At 36.8% G+C, this 25190-nt stretch overlaps 1 protein-coding gene and 1 pseudogene across 8 annotated transcripts in view; one reads left to right on the plus strand and one right to left on the minus strand.

Moving 5' to 3' along the window:
- Positions 1-25190, minus strand: part of ITGB3BP (integrin subunit beta 3 binding protein) — an 88595-nt gene that overhangs the window by 60110 nt on the left and 3295 nt on the right. For 6 of the 8 annotated variants that reach the window (XR_010341203.1, XR_010341202.1, XR_001105722.2 and 3 more), the window contains exons 2-3: positions 11412-11454; positions 7150-7296 (exon numbers count right to left, since the gene is read on the minus strand). The exons of 1 other annotated variant lie outside the window; for it this stretch is intronic. Coding sequence is in view for 3 of the 7 variants with exons in the window: in XM_012442510.2 (XP_012297933.1) it covers positions 7150-7260 (111 nt within the window). In the remaining 4 variants the exon portion in view is untranslated. The remainder of the gene's footprint in view (positions 1-7149; positions 7297-11411; positions 11455-25190) is intronic. One more of the 8 variants, XM_012442511.2, reaches the window with a different exon arrangement.
- Positions 21539-22495, plus strand: LOC105710150 (cysteine and glycine-rich protein 2-like; annotated as a pseudogene).

Below are 25190 nucleotides of genomic sequence, written 5' to 3' on the forward strand. Positions count from 1 at the left end.
GCGACTGGAATGCCTGGGAGAAAAGAGTCACCCGTTCAACTGATAAAAAAGGGGACTGAAACAGGGAGTTAGGGCAGGAGGTTCCCAGGCGCAAAAGCGCCACGAGCCCCAAGCATGGCTGTTTCAGCTGGCGCAGGTTTCCACAAAAGAACACAAATCTGGGCGCCATTTCAACTGGTGACTGGAACACGTGGGAGACAGAGTCACCCATTCAACTGAAAAAAAAGGGGCCTGAGGCAAGAAGCCAGGTGATCAGGCATGGCCAGTCCCACCCCCACAAAGACCAGCAATCTGAAACGCTCTGGATTGAGAGTTTCACAGCAAGCAGAGCTGAACCCGGGATGGTCCAGTTCTGTGGAGGAGGGGCGTCTGCCATTACTGTGGCAGATCATCACTACCGAGGTAGTCTGCCATTGCCGAGGCAGTCTGCCATTGCCGAGGCGGTCTGCTATTACCAAGGCAGCCCACCATTGCTGAGGCATTCTGCCATTACAGAGAGAGTCCGTCATTACAGAGGTGGGCTGCCATTGCAAAGGCAGTTCTAACTATACCCCTTTAAAGAGGACTGCAGAGAAGTTCACACGGCAGCTGGGTGGAGCCCACAGCAGATCAGCAATGCCTCTGCTGGCATACTGTGACTAGACTGCCTCCTCGCTGGGCAGGGCATCCCTGAAAAAAGGCAGCAGCATGACAGAAACTTATAAATAAAGCCCTACCTTCCCGAGATAGAACACCTGGGGAAAAAAAAGCTGTTATGAGTTCTACTGCAGCAGACTTAAACGTACCTGCCCAGCAGCTCTGAATGGAACAATGGAGCTCATAGCTCAGCACTTGAGCTCCTATAAAGGACAGGTTGTCTCCTCAAGCAACTCCCCAACCCCATATATCCAAAGAGTCACCTCATAAAGGAGAGCTCAGACTGACATCTGGTAGGTATCCTTCTGGGACAAAGATAGCAGAAGAAACGGGCAGCAACCCTTACTGTTCTGCAGCCACGGCAGGTGAGACCCAGGCAAGCAGGGTCTGAAATGGACCTCCAGCAGTCCTACAGCAGAGGGGCCTGACTGTTAGGAGGAAAACTAAGAAACAGAAAGAAATAACTTCATCATCAACAAACAGGATGTTCACTGAAACAGAGGCTCCATCTGAAAGTCACCACCACAAAGACTTTTATGTGTAAATAAATCCACAAAGATGGGAAGAAACCAGTGCAAAAAGGATGAAAACACCCAAAACCAGAATGCCTCTCCTCCTCCAAGGGATCACAACTCCTCACCAGCAAGGGAACAAGGTTGGATGGAGAATGAGTCTGATGAATTGACAGAAACAGGCTTCAGAAGGTGGGTAATAACAAACTTCTCAGAACTAAAAGAACATGTTCTAACCCAATGCAAAGAAACTAAGAACCTTGAAATAAGGTTCGATGAAATGCTAATGAGAATAAACAGCTTAGAAAGGAACATAAATGAATTGATGGAGCTGAAAAACACACCACGAGAACTTCACGAAGCATACACAAGTTTCAATAGCTGAATTGACTAAGCAGAAGAAAGGATATCAGAGGTCGAAGATCAACTCAATGAAATAACACAAGAAGGCAAGATTAGAGAAAAAAGAGTGAAAAGAAATAAACAAAGCCTCCAAGAAATATGGGATTATGTGAAAAGACCTAATCTATGTTTGATAGGTGTACCTGAATGTGACAGAGAGAATGAATCCAAGCTGGAAAACACTCTTCAGGATATTATCCAGGAAAACTTACCCAACCTGGCAAAGCAGGCCAATATTCAAGTCCAGGAAATACAGAGAACACCACAAAGATATTCCTCAAGAAAAGCAACCACAAGGCACATAATCGTCAGATTCACCAGGGTTGTAATGAAGGAGAAAATGCTAAGGGCAGCCAGAGAGAAAGGTCGGGTCACCCACAAAGGGAAGCCCATCAGATTCACAGCAGATCTCTCAGCAGAAACCCTACAAGCCAGAAGAGAGTGGGGGCCAATATTCAACATCCTTAAAGAAAAGAACTTTCAACCTAGGATTTCATATCCAGCCAAACTAAGTTTCATAAGTGAAGGAGAAATAAAATCCTTTATGAACAAGCAATTACTTAAAGATTTCATCACCACCAGGCCCGCTTTACAAGAGCTCCTGAAAGAAGCATGAAACATAGAAAGGAACAACCAGTACCTGTCACTCCAAAAACGTACCAAATGGTAAAGAGCATTGACACAATGAAGAAACTGCATCAACTAATGGGCAAAACAACCAGCTAGCATCAAAATGGCAGGATCAAATTAGCAATAACAATATTAACCCTAAATGTAAATGGGCTAAATGCCCCAATCAAAAGACACAGACTGGCAAATTGGATAAAAAGCCAAAACCCATCGGTGTGCTGTATACAGGAAACCCATCTCACATGCAAGGATACACAAAGGCTCAAAATAAAGGGATGGAGGAAGATTTACCAAACAAATGGAGAGCAAAAAAAAGCAGGAGTTGCAATCCTAGTCTCTGATAAAATAGACTTTAACAAAAATCAAAAGAGAGAAAGAAGGACATTACATAATGGTAAAAGGATAAATGCAACAAGAAGAGCTAATGATGCTAAATATATACACACCCAATACAGCAGCACCCAGATATATAAAGCAAGTTCTTAATGACTTACAAAGAGACTTAGACTCCCACACAATAATAGTGGGAGACTTTAACACTCCACTGTCAATATTAGACAGATCAACAAGACAGAAAATTAACAAGGATATCCAGGACTTGAACTCAGACCTGGACCAAGCAAACCTAATAGACATTTACAGAACTCTCCACCCCAAATCCACAGAATATACATTCTTCTCAGCACCACATCATACCTACTCTAAAACTGACCACATAATTGGAAGTAAATCACTCCTCAGCAAATGCAAAAAAATGGAAATCATAACAAACAGTCTCTCAGACCACAGTGCAATCAAATTAGAAATTAGAATTCAGAAACTAAATCAGAACGGCACAGCTTCATGGAAACTGAACAACTGGCTCTTGAATGTTGACTGGATAAACAATGAAATGAAGGCAGAAATAAAGATGTTCTTCGAAGCCAACGAGAACAAAGACACAACATACCAGAATCTCTGGAACACATTTAAAGCAGTGTCTAGAGGAAAATATATAGCAATAAATGCCCACATGAGAAGCAAGCAAAGATCTAAAATTGACACTCTCTATCATGAAAATTGAAAGAGCTAGAGGAGCCAGATAAAAAAAACTAAAAAGCTAGCAGAAGACAAGAAATAACTAAGATCAGAGCAGAACTGAAGGAGATACACAAAAAGCCCTTGAAAACAACAATAAATCCAGGAGCTGGTTTTTTGAAAAGATCAACAAAATAGAACACTAGCCAGATTAATAAAAAAGAAAAGAGAGAATAATCAAATAGATGCAATAAAAAACGATAAAGGAGATATCACCACAGATTCCACAGACATATAAACCACCATCAGAGATTACTATAAACAACTCTATGCACATAAACCAGTAAACCTGGGACAAATAGATACATTCCTGGACACTTGCACCCTCTCAAGCCTAAACCAGGAAGATGTTGAAACCCTGAATAGACCAATAACAAGGGCTGAAGTTGAGGCAGCAATTAATAGACTACCCACCAAAAAAAGCCCAGGTCCAGAAGGGTTCATAGCCGAATTCTACCACACATACAAAGAGAAGCTGGTACCACTCCTTCTGAAACTATTCCAAACAATCCAAAAAGAGGGAAACCTTCCCAAATCATTTTATGAGAGCAACATCATTCTGATACCAAAACCTGGCAGAGACTCAACAAGAAAAGTAAACTTCAGGCCAATATCTCTGATGAACATAGATGCAAAAATCTTCAATAAAATACTGGCAAATCGATTGCAACAGCACATCAAAAAGCTTATCCATCACCATCAAGTAGGCTTCATCCCAGGGATGCAAGACTGGTTCAATAAACGCAAGTCTATAAACATAATTGACCACATAAACAGAACCAAAGACAAAAACCACATGATTATCTCAACAGATGCAGGGAAGGCCTTTGACAAAATTCAACAGACTTCATGCTAAAAACTCTCAATAAACTAGGTATCGACAGAAGGTATCTCAAAAAAATAAAAGTTATTTATGACAAACCCACAGTCAATATCATACTGAATGGGCAAAAACTGGAAGCATTCCCTTTGAAATCTGGCACTAGACAAGGATGCCCTCTCTCACCACTCCTATTCAATATAGTATTGGAAGTTCTAGCCAGAGCAATCAGGCAAGAAAAAGAAATAAAGAGTATTCAATTAGGAAAGGAGGAAGTCAAATTGTTTCTATTTGCAGACGACATGATTGTATATTTAAAAGACCCCATTGTCTCAGCCCAAAATCTCCTGAAACTGATAAGCAACTTCAGCAAAGTCTCAGGATACAAAATCATTGTGCAGAAATCACAAGCATTCCTATTCACCAATAACAGACTTAAAGAGAGCCAAATCAAGAACGAACTGCCATTCACAATTGCTACAAAGAGAATAAAATACCTAGGAATACAAGTCACAAAGGATATAAAGGACCTCTTCAAGGAGAACTACAAACCACTGCTCAGTGAAATAAGAGAGGACACAAACAGATGGAAAAACATTCCATGCTCATGGTTAGGAAGAATCAATATTGTGAAAACGGCCATACTGCCCAAAGCAATTTATAGATTCAACACCATCGCCATCAAGCTACCTATGACCCTCTTCACAGAACTGGAAAGAAACACTTAAACTTCAAATGGAACCAAATGAGAGCCCGCATAGCCAAGTCAATTCTAACCAAAAAGAACAAAGCTGGAGGCATCACGCTACCTGACTTCAAACTATACTACAAGGCTACAGTAATCAAAACAGCATGGTACTGGTACCAAAACAGATATAGACCAATGGAACAGAACAGAGGCCTTGGAGGCAACACCACACATCTACAACCATCTGATCTTTTACAAACCTAACAAAAACAAGCAATGGGGAAAGGATTCCCTGTTCAATAAATGGTGTTGGGAAAACTGGCTAGTCATGTGTAGAAAGCAGAAACTGGACTCCTTCCTGACACCTTACACTAAAATTAACTCTAGATAGATTAAAGACTTAAACATAAGACCTAACACCATAAAAACCCTAGAAGAAAAACTAGGCAAAACCATTCAGGACATAGGCACAGGCAAGGACTTCATGACTAAAACACCAAAAGCATTGGCAACAAAAGCCAAAATAGACAAATGGGACCTAAGTGAACTCCAGAGCTTCTGCACAGCAAATGAAATAATCATTAGAGTGAACCGGCAACCAGCAGAATGGAAAAAAATTTTTGCAATCTACCCATCTGACAAAGGGCTAATATCCAGAATCTACAAAGAACTAAATCAGATTTACAAGAACAAAACAAGCCCATTCAAAAGTGGGCCAAGGATATGAACAGACACTTTACCAAAGAAGACATATATGAGGCCAACAAACATATGAAAAAATGCTCATCATCACTGGTCTTTAGAGAAATGCAAATCAAAACCACACTGAGATACCATTTCACAGCAGTAAGAATGGCAATCATTAAAAAATCTGGAGACAACAGATGCTAGAGAGGATGTGGAGAAATAGGAACACTTTTACACTGTTGGTGAGTGTAAATTAGTTCAACCATTGTGGAAGACAGTGTGGCGATTCCTCAAGGACCTAGAAATAGAAATTCCATTTGACCCAGCAATTCCATTACTGGGTATATATCCAAAGGATTAAAAATCCTTCTATTATAAGGACATATGCACATGAATGTTCATTGTGGCACTGTTTACAATAGCAAAGACTTGGAACCACTCAAATTCCCATAGATGATAGCCTGGACAGGGAAAATGTGGCAGATATACACCGTGGAATACTATGCAGCCATAAAAAACGATGAGTTCGTGTCCTTTGTAGGGACATGGATGAACCTGGAAACCATCATTCTCAGCAAACTTACACAAGAACAGAAAATCAAACACCGCATGTTCTCACTCATAGGCAAGTGTTGAACAATGAGAACACATGGACACAGGGAGGGGAGCATCACACACTGGGGTCTGTGTGTGGGGAACTAGGGGAGGGACAACAGGGTGTGGGGAGTTGGGTTGGGATAACATGGGGAGAAATGCCAGATATAGGTGATGGGGAGGAAGGCAGCAAACCACATTGCCATGTATGTACCTATGCAACAATCTTGCATGTTCTTCACATGTACCCCAAAACCTAAAACGCAATTAAAAAAAAAAAATCAACATACTAGGAATAGAACAGAATTTTCTCAGTCTGATAAAAGACATGTATGAAAAATTCAGAGCTAACATCACACTTAATGATGAAAAGGATGTCTGTTCTTGCCACTTCTACTTAACATTGTTCAGGAGGTTCTGACCAAAGCAATGGGCAAGAAGAAGAAATAAAAGGCATAGATTGGAAAGCAAGAAGGGAAACTATCCCTACTTGCAGATGTCATGATCTTATATATAGAATACCCTAAATAGGGCAGGGAGCCATGGCTCACGCCTGTGATCCCAGCACTTTGGGAGGCCGAGACAGGCAGATCACCTGAGGTCAGGAGTTTTGAGACCAGCCTGGACAATGTGGTGAAACTCTGTCTCTACTAAAAACACAAAATTTAGCTAGGCATGGTTGCACGCACCTGTAGTCCCAGCTACTCGGGAGGCTGAGGCAGGACAATCGCTTGAACTCAGGAGGTGCAGGTTGCAGTGAAATGAGATCGCACCATTGCACTCCAGCCTGGGTGACAGAACGAGACTCCATCTCAAAAAAAGAAAATCCCCAAATTACTAATGCTAATAAATCAGTTCAGTAAACAGCAGAATATATAATCCATATGTAAAAATCAGTTGTATTTGTATACATTAGCAATGACTAATCTAAAAATGAAATTATAAAACAATTCCATTGATAATAGCATAAAAACAATAAAGTATGTAGGGATAAATTTAATCAAAAAAGTACAAGACTTACATACTGAAAACTATAAAACATTATTGAAACACATTAAGCAGTATTAGAAATATATCTCACGTTCATGGTTTGGAAGACTTACTGTTATTGCTAAGATTGTAAATTTCCCAACTGAATCTGCAAATTTGATGTAATCCTTAACAAAGTTCCATTTCCTTTTCTTTTTCAGAAGTGTACTGATTCCAAAATTCATACGGAATTACACAGGATATGGAATAGCCAAATCAATCTTGAAAAAGAACAACAAAGTTGGAGGACTCATACTTCCTGATTTCAAACTTATGTTTTTTAATCTTAGAAACTTACAGTAATGAAGACCACATGGTAGTAACATAAACACACATATATATATATAGATAGACAAATGGAATTTATCTGGGAATTCTGAAATAAATCCATACATTTATGATCACTTGATTTTTAACAAAGGTGCCAAGGCTGTTCAATAAAGGAAAGAACAGTAGTTTTAGCAAATGGTAGGGATTAGATTCACTTTTTTTTCTTTCACATGTGGGTATCTGTTTCAGCACCCAGATATCTACATGCAAAACAATAAATCTAGGCCAGGTGCAGTGGCTCATGCCTACAATCCCAACACTTTGGGAGGCTGAGGCGGGCAGATCACCTGAGGTCAAAAGTTTGAGACTAGCCTGGCCAACATGGTGAAAACCTGACTCTACTAAAATACAACAATTAGCCGGGCATGGTGGCATGTGCCTGTAATCCCAGCTACTCAGGGGCTGAGGCAGAAGAACTGCTTGAATCTGGGAGGTGGAGGTGGCAGTGAGCTGAGTTCATGCCACTGTGTTCCAGCCTGGGCAACAGAGCGAGGCCTTGTCTCCAAAAAAAAAAAAAAAAAGAATGAATCTAGTCCCTACCCTTGTACAATGTACAAAAATTAACTCAAAATGGAAGACCTAAATGAAAAAGTTAATACCATAAAACCCTTAGAAAGAAACATAGATAAAAATCTGTTTCCATGGATTAAACACAGTGTCTTAGACATGACATCAAAAGGACAATAAAAGAAAAAATAGGTAAATTGAATCTTGAAAATGTTATGCTAAATGTAAGAAGCCAGACATAAAATTATGATTCCATTTATATGAAATGTTCAGAATAAGAAAATCTGTAGAGACAGAAAGTAGATTAGTGGTTTCCAGGGGATGGGGAGAGGAGGAAATTGAGACTAACTGCTAACAGGAATGGGGCTTCTTTTTGGGGTGAGAGAAATGTTCTAGAATTGGACAGATGACATTAGGCCATGGGAATAATCTGACTTAGAAGTGTCTTAGTGCCAGGTATGGTGCCTCACACTTGTAATCCCAGCACTTTAGGAGGCCAAGATGGGCAAATTGCTTAAGCTCAGGAGTTTGAGACCAGCCTAGACGATGTAGTGAAACTCAAAAAAAAAATACAAAAAATTAACTGAGGATAGAGGTCCATGCCTGTAGTACCAGCTGCCCAGAAGGCTGAGGTGAAAGGATTGCTTGAGCCCAGATGGTTGAGGCTGCAGTGAGCTGTGATCAAACCATGGTACTCCAGTCTGGGCAAAGGAATGAGACCCTGTCTCAAAGAAAAAAATAAAGGTGTCTTATCAATAGTAATGGAGTACTCTAGGCTGGGTATCTATACATAAATCAGTAAACCTCCCCAACAAAACCTGCACCACTACTGTTGAGCTGGCCTTGGTAAGAAGTATGCTCTTCTCTTCCCAACTGTAGCATCTTCTATTCCCTCTCTGAAGTGGACTGAAAAAGACTGGGTCAAGCTGGATCAGTATATGGCCAGGTAGCCAGTTGTCCATATAAATTCATCTGGACTGCCATCAGCAACAGTTTGTAATATATTATTCATCTTTATTCCTGAAAATCCATCTAGAAACAATGCTTGGAGAGCAACAACTCAAGCAGCCCAAATATTGTAGATAATAAAATGGAACCTTGTTCACCTCCTTTCAACACTGAACAATTTGTGAGGCTCAGCAAATCGTAGTACTGGCAGTATACATTCCATATATTATAGGAAGAACCCAGGGTATGGTCCATCTCTCTGCTTCCCCCATTAGAAGAGGTGCATTAGTCTGTTTTCATGCTGCTGGTAAAGACACACCCAAGACTGGGAAGAAAAAGAGGTTTAATTGTACTTATAGTTCCACACGGCTGGGGAGGCCTCAGAATTATGGCGGGAGGCAAAAGGCACCTTTTACATGGCAGCAGCAAGAGAAAATGAGCAAGATGCAAAAATGGAAATCCCTGATAAAATCACCAGGTCTCGTGAGCCTTTTCACTACCACGAGAACAGTATGGGGGAAACCACCCCCAGGATCCAAATTATCTCCCACTGGGTGTCCCTCCCACAACACATGGGAATTATGGGAGTACAATTTAAGATGAGATTTGGGTGGGGACACAGCCAAACCATATCAAGAGGCATAAGAAAATGGCATTTGAGCCTTGTCCAAACATCATGGAGCATTAATTTCCATGAAGATCTGTAGCTGCATTAGGAATACTAGAAGTTAGGAGTTCCAAATATCTCTGGATATGGCCACTGCTTATGATGAACAGGTTCCACCTCAACCAACTGCCATATAAGGGTCATCTCCTTCCCTTAGACACCAGAGTCTTCCTCCTTCAGCAACATATTGATAAGGTAAAATGACCACAAAGTTACTACTAGTTCCACTATAGCTTCATAACAATTAAGTACTCCTAAAATTGTAGGTATATATTTTTAAAGGCCAGTTTCCTTTTACATGGGCGAAGGCAGCCTCAATGGGACCATGGACCACGTGGGTAGATAACTGGGAGCCAGGTTGCTTCAGGGCTAAATTGTTACTATGGTAGGTGAAGTGTGTATGTAGCCATGGAGAGAAGCCCAGACTTAACACCAGAACAGAACAAAAGCTGTTAGCTCTAAGATGTAAATATAGAGCTACAAACAAATGATAAGGCAAGAGGACAAAGCTTAAAATCCAGATATTGGTCAGGAAATAGAAAGGCCCAGGCTAGGAACCTCCTTCAGGCAAGTCTGATCATGTAGTACCAAGCTAAATCAATTGGTACTACTAAATCAGTTGGTACAAGTTTAAATCAATTTAATTTCTGTTTAAAAGTACAGAACTGGGCCAAACATAACAATGCATTTTTCTAATACAGGATATTAGCTGTGGCACTGGCTACCTTGACACATCTTCATCTGAAGAAAAAATATATAGAAATCCTGCCATGATGACAATTTACTTCATGAAGAGAACGGATTCTGAAATGGTCATACTTTTCCATTTAAACAATGCTACCATCTCCCAAAGAACAGCTTTGGGGCAGGAAAGAACAGTACTTCATTTCAAGCTGGACTACTCATCTACCAAAATACCATTCTGACCAAAGAAACAGATGCAGAATTACAGTCACAGCTGCATTCTGCACAGAACAAGTTGGATAATGGTATTCTAAATTGCTAATTATACTGTTAATGATTTTTTTAGTGTCATTGCAGCACTTTGCCACCTTTGTTTAAAAATTTTTTAAAAACATGTAGGAAGTTTTCTAAATGGTAAATTTCTGTTTTGTTAAATACCAGTGAGTCTTCCAAAGAAAAATTCCATATGAAACCCATTTATTTAAGTGGTATTTATATGTGAATTTCGAGGAGCCTATTTATTGACTAGCTATTTGTTTTAATTTACTTTCTCATCAACTTACCTGTATTTAAGATTACTGAGGTCATAAGTCTCTCAGTATTAGTGTTTGTATCTAGATCCATAGTTAGTATGAAAAGATAATAAACTAACATATGTCATGATATGCTGGCACTGGGAATGTGCTACAACTCAATTTACAAAAAGTAATGGCAACAGTACAATTTAATTTTCATTGTGATAACCATGGTGCAATGTATTACAATGTTAGTATTATGCTGTTTAATCCATGCCAGCATAGCTGGGGAAAGTAATTACATTTTTGATATAAAAATGCTGGTAATGTTTTCATTTCATTTTAGGAGATTATAGTATGCAGATTAAAAGTACTGTCATTGTCCCATATTGTTTCTTGTACATTTAAGTAGCAGATTATTTTTTTCCACAAATAGTGAATTAATTTCTATTAAATTATTTCATTAAGGTTTTTAAGTAATTAATTTGTTTCTTAACTGAATACCTCACACTGGCCAGAAATTTCCACATACTAGATTTACAAAAACTAAAATATTTTACGTGCAGAAAATGGTGTACCAATCACAATTATATCACATTGTGTCTTGATAATTTTAATATTTAACAAGGTAAATCAGTAGTTAACACAATCTTATGCAATGACAAACTCTTAAGCAAATACTTACATTTTCTTCTAACAGGCCATCCAATTTCAGTGATCTTTTAACACTGCAAACAAAAATTTAAAGAAATTTTCGATTTGACATGCTTTATTTAAAGTAGCTCAATAATTAAGAATATATATAGGCCAGGCGCGGTGGCTCAAGCCTGTAATCCCAGCACTTTGGGAGGCCGAGGCGGGTGGATCACGAGGTCAAGAGATCAAGACCATCCTGGTCAACATGGTGAAACCCCGTCTCTACTAAAAATACAAAAAATTAGCTGGGCACGGTGGCGCGTGCCTGTAATCCCAGCTACTCAGGAGGCTGAGGCAGGAGAATTGCCTGAACCCAGGAGGCGGAGGTTGCAGTGAGCCGCAATAGCGCCATTGCACTCCAGCCTGGGTAACAAGAGCGAAACTCCGTCTCAAAAAAAAAAAAGAATATATATATACACAGATTATATATTAATTATATTAATATCAACATATATTAATTATATATAATCTTTGTGTATATATCTTAATATATTAATACAGTATAACATTGTATAGTTATTAACGTAATATATATTATATATTATATATAATCTTTATTATTAGATAGTAATCTTTATTCGTTAGTTCTGCCAACCAATTTTATATTATTTATTAAAGCAGAATACCATATGAAGAAAGCAATCATTTATGATGACAAGTTTGATTCTAATTGCATATCTCTAAATGAGATCATAATTAAATATTTAAATGAATTACTTTAAAAAACATATGCAGTTATAGATACATGGACTACCATACAATTTAAACACCAGTCATACTATAAAAAGTCTTATAAAGTTATATATGTGTCTGCTTTAAAATACCACTATTACAATATCATACATACGAGCAAAATAATTTATACACTTTCAGTGGAGTTGCTGAAAGTGTAGTACAGAAACAGTCCACTAGGGTTAAAGGTATGAGCAAAGAGAAAAAAAGTTTTGCACATTAGTCTAGCTTTAAACATGATTCAGTGCAAGCAGACTATGACTTAACTGAGGAACAGATGCTCTATGTCTTTATAAGTCCCCAATCCATAAGAAACTATTTTTTGTTTCCTTCACTAAACTGATTCAGGAACATGCCAGGCTCTCTGTGTGCAAAATCTGTTCTGCTAAACTGGATGCCCAGCTGTTGGTGACAATGCTTAGAAAGGAAAGCAGAATATTTATAATACTTTATTTCATACAGCTGTCTTCTAAAGAGCAGTCATCAACATTTTATTGAATGCAGACTAAATGCTCAAAGGAGAAAAAGGTCAATATAAATTTAAACTAGCTTTCTCAGTGACAAATACAGTGTTAAAAGTATTTTCTTGATTCCTGAGAAATAGAATTAAAATATTAAAGAATTAGAACATAAAGCAAAAAGATTGTACTATAAAGGTTGTATTACAGAAATCCCCCAAAAGTTTGTATTGATATTAGAAAATGACTATTCATAAATAACTACTGATTTACAAAGAAAGGAGTAAGAAAAAATAGAAGAGATTGGTCAACCTAAGAAAATTACTGAATAATAAACATTAAATACAAAAATTTAATCTATTCTAAAAGCAGACTATTTTGCTATTATATCCACATTGGCCTATCACAACATTATTTCTTGAGATTGAACTAGTTTAAAGAATTATTTATACTTTTAGAAATCCACTTAATATCAATTTAATCTGATTTCCCAATGAGGCAAGAGAATAGAGGTACAAACAAATTAAAATGCAGACAATTTTTAAACATTTATATTTAGCTTTGGAATATGTATTGCCCTATTTGGGTATGTAAGATGTTCTGGTATTTATAACACTTCAAAAATAGAAATTATGCTGGGCGTAGTGGCTCACGCCCGTAACCCCAGCACTTTGGAAGGCCAAGGCGGGTGGATCACCTGAGGTCAGGAGTTTGAGACCAGCATGACTAACATGGTAAAACCCCATCTCTACTAAAAATACAAAATATTAGCCAGAGGTGTAATCTCAGCTACTCTGGAGGCTGAGGCAGGAGAATCGCTTGAACTCAGGAGGTGGAGGTTGCAGTGAACCAAAATTGTGCCATTGTACTCCAGACTGGGCAACAAAAGGGAAACTCTGTCTCATTTAAAAAATTTAAAAAAGAAAACAGAAATTAAAAAAAACTAAAGTTAAGCAATACAGTATTTCTTATCCTTTGTTCCTAAATGCTATCAAAATGCAATACTATCTTTTAGAAGGAAACAAATTCCATCCTGTTATTAACGGTTCAAAATATTGCTTTATTATCAATGGCTAATTCTTAGAGAAAGTAAATAAATGTTTGCTTTTAAGAAGTTTAGAGATTAGGCCCCAAGTTCATCTAAGAAACCCAAGGAAATACATAAAAAAGGACAAATCAGAAAGTTAGCTGAGTTAAAATAGGCTGTCATCTCCCACTTTATGCTTGGTGAGAATCTAAAAATATTATTTACTGAGGGCAATGTAGTATTCAGGTAATTCACACATCTAATAAACAAAAGTTATAATACTTAAAAGAATCCTTAAAAGATCTAATAGACAAGACAAGAAGAAATCTAAGAAATCACTTAGTTCAGCCAGTAGGGAAAACAGTTTGTGCAACTTGCCTACCAACATACATCTTGAGGGAGAGAAACTCAGATCTCAAGTCCTGGGCATAATAAATCTTTATTGAACTGGGGGAAGGGAATTAAAGAAGAGGAAAGAAGAGCAAACCCACTACAGAGTTTATGACTATTTATTCTTAACATTCTGTTAGAACTGAGCCAACCACGCTTTTACAACACAATCATGAGACTATAATAAATTGATTAGGAAACTGTTAGTAGGAATAGAGGAGACAGATGAAACACATGAAGGAAGAGTAGGTAAAATCTGATTAGTTAAGTGAGTATTTTCCTAAAATATTTACTCTTTTGCTACCAGTATTAGTTAACCAAAGTGATATCTTTTTGGTAGTTCTGTAAAGTTATAAGCAGCTCCTGTGGTTGCTATCTTGGTTTTAAAAAGTGAGCACACAAAATTGGACAAAGGATTTGAACATACATTTCTCCAAAGAGATGCACTAATGACCAATAAGGACATGAAAAGATGCTCAACATCTCTACTCATTAGCAAAATGCAAATCAGAACCACAATGAGATATTTCTTCACACCTATTAGGATGGCTACTATTAAAAAAAAAAAAAAAAGCAGAAAATAACAAGTGTTGGTGAGGATGTAGAGAAACTAGAATCCCTGTGCACTGCTGGTGAAAATGTAAAATGGTTCAGTACCTATGGAAAACAATATGGCAGTTCCTCAAAGAATTAAAAATAGAATTACCATATGATTCCACAATTCCACTTTCAAAAATAATTGAAAGCTGGGACACAAACAGGTATTTGTACACCAATGTTCATAGCAGCATTGCTCACAATAGCCAAAAGGTAGAAAAGCAATGCAAATATCCACTGACAGATGAACAGATAAACAAAATGTGATATATACATAAAACGAAATGTTATTCAACTTTAAAAAAGGAAATTTGACACATGCTACAACATGGATGAATTTTGAAGATATTATGCTAAGTAAAATAAGCCAGTCACAAAAGGACAAATATTATGATTCCAGTCATAGGAGAGTAGTCAAGTTTACAGAGACAAAAATAGAATGGTGGTTGCCAGGGGCTAGAGGGAGTGAGGAATGGGAAATTACTGTTTAATGGGTAGAGAGTTTCAGTTTTACAAGATGAAAAAAATTCTAGAGATGAATGGTGGTGATGGTTGTACAACAAAGTAAGCATTCTTAATATCACTTAATTAAACACCTAAAAATGATTAAGATAATAAATTTTGTTATGTATAACTTAGCACAATTTAAAAATAGATAATTTTTAAAACGGATATCTACCTACTGTGTCCTAATTACCTCCCTCTTATAGGTAACACACCTTATAATCTCTGTAGGTGACTTCTAACTTCCAACTTACCCAAATTTACACCTATGCTCATAATTTGCAAGTTATATTCTATTTCTAGGTGTACTAGGTTTAGATTCACTGGGATCAAAATTCTGGCTGCTACCAGAATTGCTGCTGTTGAGAATTTTAAAAAGATATAAAACATTTGACATGCAATTTTATATACAGAGAGCATAACTATGTTTGTATAATTACATTATTCTCTAAGACTGTTCTCCTCTTTTCTATTTAGATTAACACATGGTAGTATCCTGAATAGAATTCTCTGGTTCATCAGAACAGAAGAAGTATATTAGTTTCATCACACAACGTTACTGACTAACACCAGTTACACGATTAAAGAAATTATTCCAGGAAAAAAAAACCCTATCATTTGATTCCTAATCAAAAACCAGGAACGACACAGTAGAAGATCACAAAATTATATGATTTGAGGTTCTCTTATAGAACTTTTAAAACATTAGTTTAAATACAATTTTGAATAGCAGGACTGAGGGGAGGGATGGGGGGTGAAGAACAAACTTAGTAAAGCAGTTAAGACTCAGGGAGCCTTCATGCTATGCCAAATTCTTCCCCAAGGTTGGGCAAATCACATAACCTCACTAAGCTTCATAAAGTTGATAATAACACTGGCCTGTAAAGTAGTAAGAAATTTCTGAGTGGAAGATAAAAATATCACTTAGTATTTCAGTGGTTCCATTTATTCCTCACTATATTAGAGATGATAATATTGCCAGCTACAACTTCACAAGAGTGTTTAGAGGATTACTGAGTATGCTTATGAGATTCTTAGAAATCCTTTGATGAAAGGCAATGGCCAAAATCACATTCCATGTGACTACTTAAATGTAAACTGAGATATGTGAAATGATTTATTTTCCATTCTATGCATGGGAATAAGCAAAGAAGGGAGAAGAATCTATTATCCTTTCTGCATTCTGCTTTTCATTCGAGCCTACACTTGTGTTCAAATTAATAACAGTATTAGTCACTAATACTGTTACTAATCACTCATTTAGATGCTTTCATATTGACCATACTGTTATTAAGTACTGTCACATACATACATATAAAGGAAGGACATCAGTATGTCCTTTGAAAGACTCTCTATTGAAAAGACTCAAAAACAGGTCTATCAGAATTAAAAATGGCAGATGGTGATGGACTTTTTTCTGTATCAATATTATTTCACAAAGTAAACATAATAACAAAAAACTAACACTGATATCTACCATACCTTTAAGACTCCAACAGAATAATCTCTAAGAAGTTTCTCCTGACACTGTCCAGTTTGCACTAGGGAAGCTTCAACTCTACTCAACAACACTTGTGCATGATCCTCTCACTAAATTAAGCGTTAAAACAATCTATTTATGTTTGTTTTTCTTCCCCAGACTAAGATATTTATATCATTAGCACTGTGTCTGTTAACTGGTAGGTTACGAGTTCTAAAAATGCTTGAACTATCTCTTCCATTAAAGTTAAAACTCCTAGATAGCACATATCTATTCATATTTGAATCCCCAAAGCCTGGTACAGTGATTGGCATACAAGTGTTATAAAAATTAATGATTTGTTCAATTAATTGCATTTATTTTTTAGTTTGAAACACCAATCTCAAATTCAAGAATATATTTAGTTCCTTCAATTTTTTATGATGCTCCAATTTTGTGGACTTAAATAATTTTGGTTGAAAATTCCTAGATAAGACCTTTTCTTTTTTTTTTTTTTAAAAAAAAGGTATTTCCATCAATCATATTTAAGAGTTTAAATACACAGCCTGGCACAGTGGATTTCACCTGTAATCCCAACATTTTGGGAGGCTGAGGTGGGTGGATCTCTTGAGTCCAAGAGTTCGAGACCAGCCTGGGCAATATAGGAAGATCCCAACTCCACCAAAAATTAGCCAGGTGTGGTGGTATGTGCCTGTGGTCTCATGACTTGGGAGGATGAGGTGGGAAGATCACTTGAGTCCAGGAGGTCAAGACTGCAGTGAGCCACGATAACGCCACTGCACTCCCAGCCTGGGCTACAGAGCAAAACCCTGTTTAAAAAAAAAAAAAAAAAAAAAAAAAAAGATCCCAAACAATATAGCACAGTCTTATCTCTAAGGTAGTCTTTTATTTTGATTTGTGTCTTATCAGTTCTGAAAAAAAAACTGAGCTGTATTTCTTCAAATACTGCCTCTCCTTCATTCTACCTTTCTGAGACTTTATTAAGAAATTATTTTAGACTGTCTTGTTCTATCTTTCACATCCCTAAACTTCTCTTTCATTTCATTGTTTTCTAAGCTGCCTTTTGGGCAATTTCTTCAGATTTATCTTCCAATTATCTAACTCCTTACTCAGTTGTACCTAATCTACTGTTTAAACCATCCACTAACTTTTTTAAAAATTCAATACATTTTGGGGTAACTTAGTTTTTCTGTAATTATAAACTTTAAATGAGTTCCAAGAACAAAAATTGTCATTTACCCAGATTTACTACTTGCTTACACTTTGTCTCATGTGCTTTATCATTCTCTCTATACACATATATTTATTATATATGCTTATTTTTCTAAACCATTGAGAACTTGGAGACAGAGTACACCCTTACTCATAAATATCTCCATGTGTTTTGCTAAGAACAATTTCATTAACACAATGATCAAAATTACAATATTATCATCAATACATTATTGACAGTCTGTAGTCAAATTTTATCACTTGTCCTAATAATGTCCTTTATAGCAACTGTCCACCCAAGTCTAGGTTCCAGTCCTGGATCACTCATTGTATTTGGCTTTCTCCCTCTAGAACAGTTTCACAACCTTTGTTTCCCTTTACCTGGACATTTTTCAAGACTATAGGCCATTTTTGTGGACTATTGGACTATCCCTCAATTTGGGTCTATCTGATATTTCCCTATGATTAGGTTATGCATATTTGGCATAAATATCACAGAAGTGATGTTGCATCCTTGTGAGAGCATAACTTGAGGCACTTGATGTTGATGTATTGTAATATCAGCGATATAAATTTTGACCATTAAGACATTATCTTCCAGTTTTCTCCAATGTAGTAATAAGAAATTTTATAAAGAGCCACAAATGATCATTTGTTTTATATTTAATAGTTAGCATTATGTTCCAAAAAAAGGCTTTCTCTTCTCCTTCCTTTATTCATTTATATCACTACAGTGTCAAAGATTTTTATGTTAATGGATTTTAAGCCATTCCTATCATTATTCATTTTGATGTTTAATTGTCCCAGATTTGGCAATGTGACCGTTCTCCCCCTTCACCCTGGCTCCTGTTTAATCTATGTACGCATAACTCTTTGAGCACTTCCTTACTTTCCAGCACACACAAAAAATTTTCCCTGCACCAGCTTTGGAATCAGCTTTTTCTCCAATGAGACCTAGCTCTTTTTAGTGGACAATGGTATTTAGACACCAAAATCTGGGCACTAAATGTGTTCACTGTTATTTATGTCATTGCTTATAGTCTCTCTCAGAGGACAGAACTGGAACACCCATCACACACACAAAAACATTTCTATCTACCTCTATCTTTAATATGTATATTTTTTAAAACTATGATTTCATATTGACATCTCCAATGCCAAGTCAACAAATTTGAAATTCCTCCATCCAAAAGTGAGAAACTGGCTCCCATCATCCACAATACATTTACTCAGTTGACCAAGCCTAGAAACATAAAAACTAGTTTCAGAAGTGCCAACGCATACTACTATGGAAAGCAAATCTCTTGCTCAAGTTTAATATTTACCTAATTTTTTAAATGTAAAATTTACATATAGCAAGCAGCACAAATATTAAGTGTATAGACATCAGTTTTAACAAACACATACTATATCCTTGAAACTCACATCCCTAAAAACATATGGATTATCTGAATCCAACTTCATCATCTATACCATACACAACTCTACTTTTCTCATTTTTTCCAACATAGATTACTTTTGCCTATTCTAGAATTTCGTATAACTAGAATCATACAATGTGTACCTGTGTCTATTTTTTCTACTCAGCATAATTGTGAGATTCACCCTGGCTGTTGCACATCAGTAGAGCATTTGTTTTTAATTAATATTCCATCATAGTAATAAACCATGTTTTCCTGTTGAGGACAGTTGGTTTGTTTTTAGCTATTATGAGTAAAGCTTCTAAGAACAACTTTTTACAAGTTTTGTTTTGTTTTCCTTAGCTATATTGCATTCAGTTTTCTTAAATAAATATTTAGAAGTAGAACTGCTGGATCATTGGGTAGGTGCACATTTATTCAACTTTATAAGAAACTGCCAAAATGTCTAACAACATGCTATTGTTCACTTGTGTATCTTCTTTTGTTAATTACTGGTTCAAATCTTTGGGCCATTGTTTTAATAATATTTTTGTTTTTCTACTGTTGAGTAGTAAGAGTTCTTTGTTATCCTAAATATAAATCCTTTGTCTGATATATGTCTGTTAAATGCTTTCCAGTCAGTTGTGTGAAAGTTTACTTTTTTAATGGTATCTTTTGATGAGCAAAAGTTTAAAAGGTAGATGAAGTGGAATTTATCATTTTTTTATTTTATAATTCTTGCTCTCTGTGTCTTGCATGAAATTGTACCTACCCCAGATTGTAACAATATTCTCATATATTTCCCACCAGAAATTTTACTTTTTATATTTAGGACGAAAATATATCTCAAATTAATTTTTGTACGTAGTGTAAGGTGAAGATCAATGTGTGTGTGTGTGTGTGTGTGTGTGTGTGTTTCCCCCACTGTTTCAGCACCACTTGGGAAGAAAATCTTCTCTTATCCCCATTGAACTTCTTTGGCATCTTTGTGGGTCTATTTCTGGACTTTTATTCTATTTATCTATTTCTCCTTATGCCCAAACCACACTGATTTAATTACCAACACTTTATGCTAAGTTTAGTTAGTGTACATACGCCAACTTCCTTCTTTTTTTTCAAAATTGTTTTGGCTACTGTAAGTCATTTGCCTTCCCATACAAATTTTGAAATCAGTTTTCAATTTCTATAAAATGCTTGCTTGAAGATCTAAAAATAAAACTACTATTCAACCCAGCAATCCCACTACTGGGCATCTACCAAAGGAAAAGAAATCATTACATCAAAAAAAAAAAATGTGCTTGTACATTTATTGCAGCACTATTCACAATAGTAAAGTTAAGAATCAACCTGTGCCCATCAATGGATGACTGGATAAAGAAATGTGGTGTATATATACCCCAAGGAACACTACACAGCCATAAAAAAGAATGATATCATGTTGTTCTGCAGCAACATGAATGGAGCTGGAAATAATAATCTTAAGTGAAATAATCCAAAAACAGAAAATCAGGGCAGGCATGGTGGCTCACACCTGTAATCCTAACAGTTTGGGAGGCTGTGCTGAGCAGACTGCTTGAGTCCAGAAGTTCAAGACCAGCCCGGGCAATGTGGCAAAGTCCCACCTTTAAAAAATAAATAAATAAAATAAGCTGGGGACAGTGACATATGTCTGTATTCCCAGCCACTCAGGATGCTGAGGAGGATCACCTGAGCCAGGGAGGTGGAGGTTGTGGTGAGCTGAGATTGCACCACTGCACTCCAGCCTAGGCGACAGAGCAAGATCATGTCAAGAATGAAAGAATGAAAGAAAGGGAGAAAGAGAGAGAGAGAAAGAGAAAAAGAGAAAAAGAGAGGGGAGGGGAGGGGATCAACTGGGTGTGGCAGCTCACACCTGTGATCTCAGCATTGTGGAAGGCCAAGGCATGAGAATTGTTTGAGATCAACATGGGCAACACAGTGAGATTTTGTCTCTACAAAAAATTTAAAAATTAGGCCAGTGTGGTGGTGTGCACCTGTAGTCCCTCCTAGCTACTTAGGAGGCTGAGGCAGGAGGATCACTTGAGCCCAGGAGGTCAAAGCTGCAGTGAGCCATGTTCATGCCACTGCAGTCCAGCTTGGAGGCAGAGTAAGGCCTTAAGAAAGGAAAGAAAGGAAGGGAGGGAGGGAGAGGGAGAGAGAGAGAAAGGGAGGGGAGAGGAAGAAAGAAAAAGAGAGAAAGAAAGAAAGAGAAAGAAAAGGGGGGGAAGGAAGGGAGAGAGCGAGCGAGCAAATACCACATATTCTCATTTATTAGTGAGAGCTAAACAATGGGTACACATGAACATAGAGGGAAATTACAGACACAGACTTCAAAAGCAGGGAACATGGGAGGAAGGTGAGGGCTGAAAAATTATCTATTGGGTACAATGTTCACTATTTGGGTGATGGGCATCTACAAGCCCACACCTCACCATTATGCAATATATTCTCGTAACAAACCTGCACATATACACCCTGAGTCTATAAAATAAAAACAAGGGATTTCGTTGTTTTTTTTTTTTATAGACTCAGGGTGTGTATGTACAGGTTTGTTACAAGAATATATTGTAATATACTCTTGGACCCTCCCTCCAGCCCAGCCTCGCTGGGCTCTGCCTGCGGTGCATGCTCCTGCCTCCGACTCAAAATGCCTGTCTGAGACGGTGGAAATAAGTGGGCGGCCTGCGGAAGGACCATGTACCACGCAGAAGAGATGCAGCGTGACGGCAGGAGCTTCCACCGCTGCTGCTTTCTCTGCAGGAAAAATTTAGATAGCACAACAGGGGCAACTGACGATGAAGAGATTTATTTATTGCAAATCCTGCTATGGAAAGAAGTACGGGCCAAAAGGCCACGGTTACGACCAGGGCGCTGGCACGCTTAACATGGACAGTGGCGAGAAGCTGGGCATCAAGCCAGAGTATTCAGCCTCACAGGCCTACAACAAATCCAAACATTTCTAAATTTGCTCAGAAATACGGAGGTGCTGAGAAGTGTTCCAGATGTGGGGATTCTGTATATGCTGCCGAGAAGATAATTGGAGCTGGAAAGCCCTGGCACAAAAACTGTTTCTGACGTGCAAAGTGTGGGAAGAGTCTTGAATCAACAAATCTGACTGAAAAAGAAGGTGAAATCTATTGTAAAGGATGCTATGCAAAGAACTTTGGGCCCAAGGGATTTGGCTATGGCTAAGGAGCAGGGGCTCTTGTTCATTCCCAGCAAGGTGTAAACCCAGAGCTAATCATCACACACTGAGAATCTCTTCATAATCTAGGCACAGATAATCTTTAACACTAAACTACTATGAAATTCTACCAGCATTAAGTACTGTATAGTACCCTGTCCTTGGATAGGCTGGCTAACACATAGGAAGAGAGCACTGTATCATATCTTTTTACTTTATTCACCAGCACTTTGGGGGAACATTTCTTTTAAGTTTTAAATAAAACTTCAGCTTGAAAAATAAAAATAAAAAAATAAAATCAATTAAATCAGGTATAAATGATCATCCCCCAAAAAAGTAAAAAGAAGAAAAATTAGATTACATGAAAAATGAAATATAAAGCAGAAAATATAAAGATAATACCAGATACTAATATAAAAGTTTTCATCCACTGAACTTTTTTTAAAAGATCCATTTTAAAAAGTAGAAATAAAAAAAGCAAAGCTTAAAAAGAAATGTTTGTTAGGATTATGACAAGGACTGCATTAAATCTAAACATTGGTGAGAACTAACACTTTAACAATATCTCATTTATCATTTACTAATACTCTTATTTATCTTCATCTTTAATTTCTCTAAGAAACATTTTGTAATTTTCACTGTAGAGGTCTTACATGTCTTAAGCTAGATTATTATATGCATTTTTATGTAATCATAAATGAAAAATATTAAACTTCAATTTCCAGGTGTTTATTGCTCAAATTTAGAAATATGTTGATCTTTATACACTGATTTTGTGTCCTACATCCATGCTAAATAGTTCTAAAAATTGTTTTGTAGACTTTTTAGGCTTTTCTTCATACATGATATCATTGTTGAATCATTAATTTTACTTTTTCCCTTTCTTTGTTGTTGTTTTTGTTTGTTTTGAGGTCATCCAGACTGGAGTGCAAGTGACTGCAGCCTTGACCTCCTCGGCTCAAGTGATCCATCTGCCTCAGACTCCCAAGTAGCTGGGACTACAGGCATGTACCATCACACCTGGTTAATTTTTGTATTTTTTTGTAGAGACAGGCTTTTGCCATGTTGCCCAGGCTAGTCTTGAACTACTGGGCTCAAGCAATCTGCCTGTCTCCGCCTCCCAAAGTGATGGGATTACAGGCATGAGCCACCAGGCCTGGCCCTACTTTTTCCTTTTTAACATTTGTTGGTGTTTTTATGTGTGTCCTTTGTTGAATAAAAGTGATGAGAGGGCACATTCTTGCCTTGTTCCTAATCTTAGAAAAAGTGTTCAATACTAAATATATTATCTATAGGTTTTTCAAAGAAATGAGAAGTTCCCTCCTATTCTTAGTTTGTGGAGGGTTTTATTTTCTCATGAATGGGTGTGTTCTTGTTACAATTAACCAATGAAATTGCCTGGGTCTTTGTGAGAAGATTCTTAGTAAAAATTTCTATTTTCTTAATTATGCAGATTTTCTATTACATCTTATGCCATTGTGCTAAGTTGTACTTTTCAAAGAATTTGTCAATTTTGTATAAGTTCCCAAGTTTACTGGAATAAAGGCTTTAATGATATTATCTCTTTTAATATCTATAGTATCTTTAGTGCTATTTGCTCATTCATTTTGGATATTGATAGTTTGTGTTCTCTTTCGTCTAAGTACAATTTGCCCTTTCATTCTGGATATTGATCATTTGTTTTCTCTTCTATTAGACTATCTTCCCCCAACTTTTTTTTTTTTAAACTTTCAAGTTTGTTGCTTATAGACAGTAAAGAGTTAGGACTTGCTTTAAAAAAAAAAAAAAAATCTAGCCCGATAATAGTCTCTACCTTTTTCACTGACATTTTTACTGCACTTAAACTTGATGTAATTATCTGATTGAGTCTACCATTTAGATAGTTGTTTTCTATTTTCCCCATCTGTTTTTTTGTTCCTTTGTTCTTTTTTACCTGCCTTCTTTTGAATTAACAGTATTTTTAAATATACCATTTCAATTCCTCTATTTGTTTTTTAGGTAAGCCTCTTCATATTTTCAGAGGTTACTCTGGGGATTACAATATGCCTTTTTAATATATCACAGTCTATCTAGAGTTATAATAATACAGTACTACTTCATGTAAAACGTAAGAATCTTGTAACATTATAGTCAACTCCCTCTGTGCTTTGTGCCACTGACATCGTACATATTATATGTACATAATCCCATAATAGTGTTTAATTTTTGCTTTAAACATTCCTGCCTTTTTAAGAAATTGCAGGCAAAAAAATTTATAGATGCTCCTTGACTTACAACAGGATTATGTTATAACAAACCCATTGTAAATTGAAAACATTAGTTGAAAATGCATTTCACACATTTAGCCTACTGAACATTATAGTTTAAATGTGCTGAGAACTCTTAAATTAACTTATAGTTGTGTAAATCATCTAACCCAAAATCTCTTTTAAAATAAAGTGTTGAATATCTCAGGTAATTTATTGAATACTATACTGAAGGTAAAGAACAGAATGGTTGTACAGGCACTCGAAGTACAGTTTCTACTGAATGCATATTGCTTTCACACTATTATGAAGTCAAAAAACTGTAAGTTAAATAAACAGGTGAGAGCCACCATGCTCAGCCAAAAAGGCTCTATTATACCTTCCTCTCTTACACTTTATTGACTTTTACAAGCAGAAAAGAATTGCATTTAAATTTCACATTTTTCTTACATCAAATACTAACAATTTCACCAATCTTCTTTTAAAATGCAGGACACACTGTTTTTAAAAGAAATTACAT

Source organism: Aotus nancymaae, unplaced genomic scaffold (assembly GCF_030222135.1).
Source record: "Aotus nancymaae isolate 86718 unplaced genomic scaffold, 86718_ANA_hifiasm-v0.15.2.pri h1tg000007l, whole genome shotgun sequence".
In the NCBI taxonomy this organism is placed as follows: Eukaryota; Metazoa; Chordata; class Mammalia; order Primates; family Aotidae; genus Aotus; species Aotus nancymaae.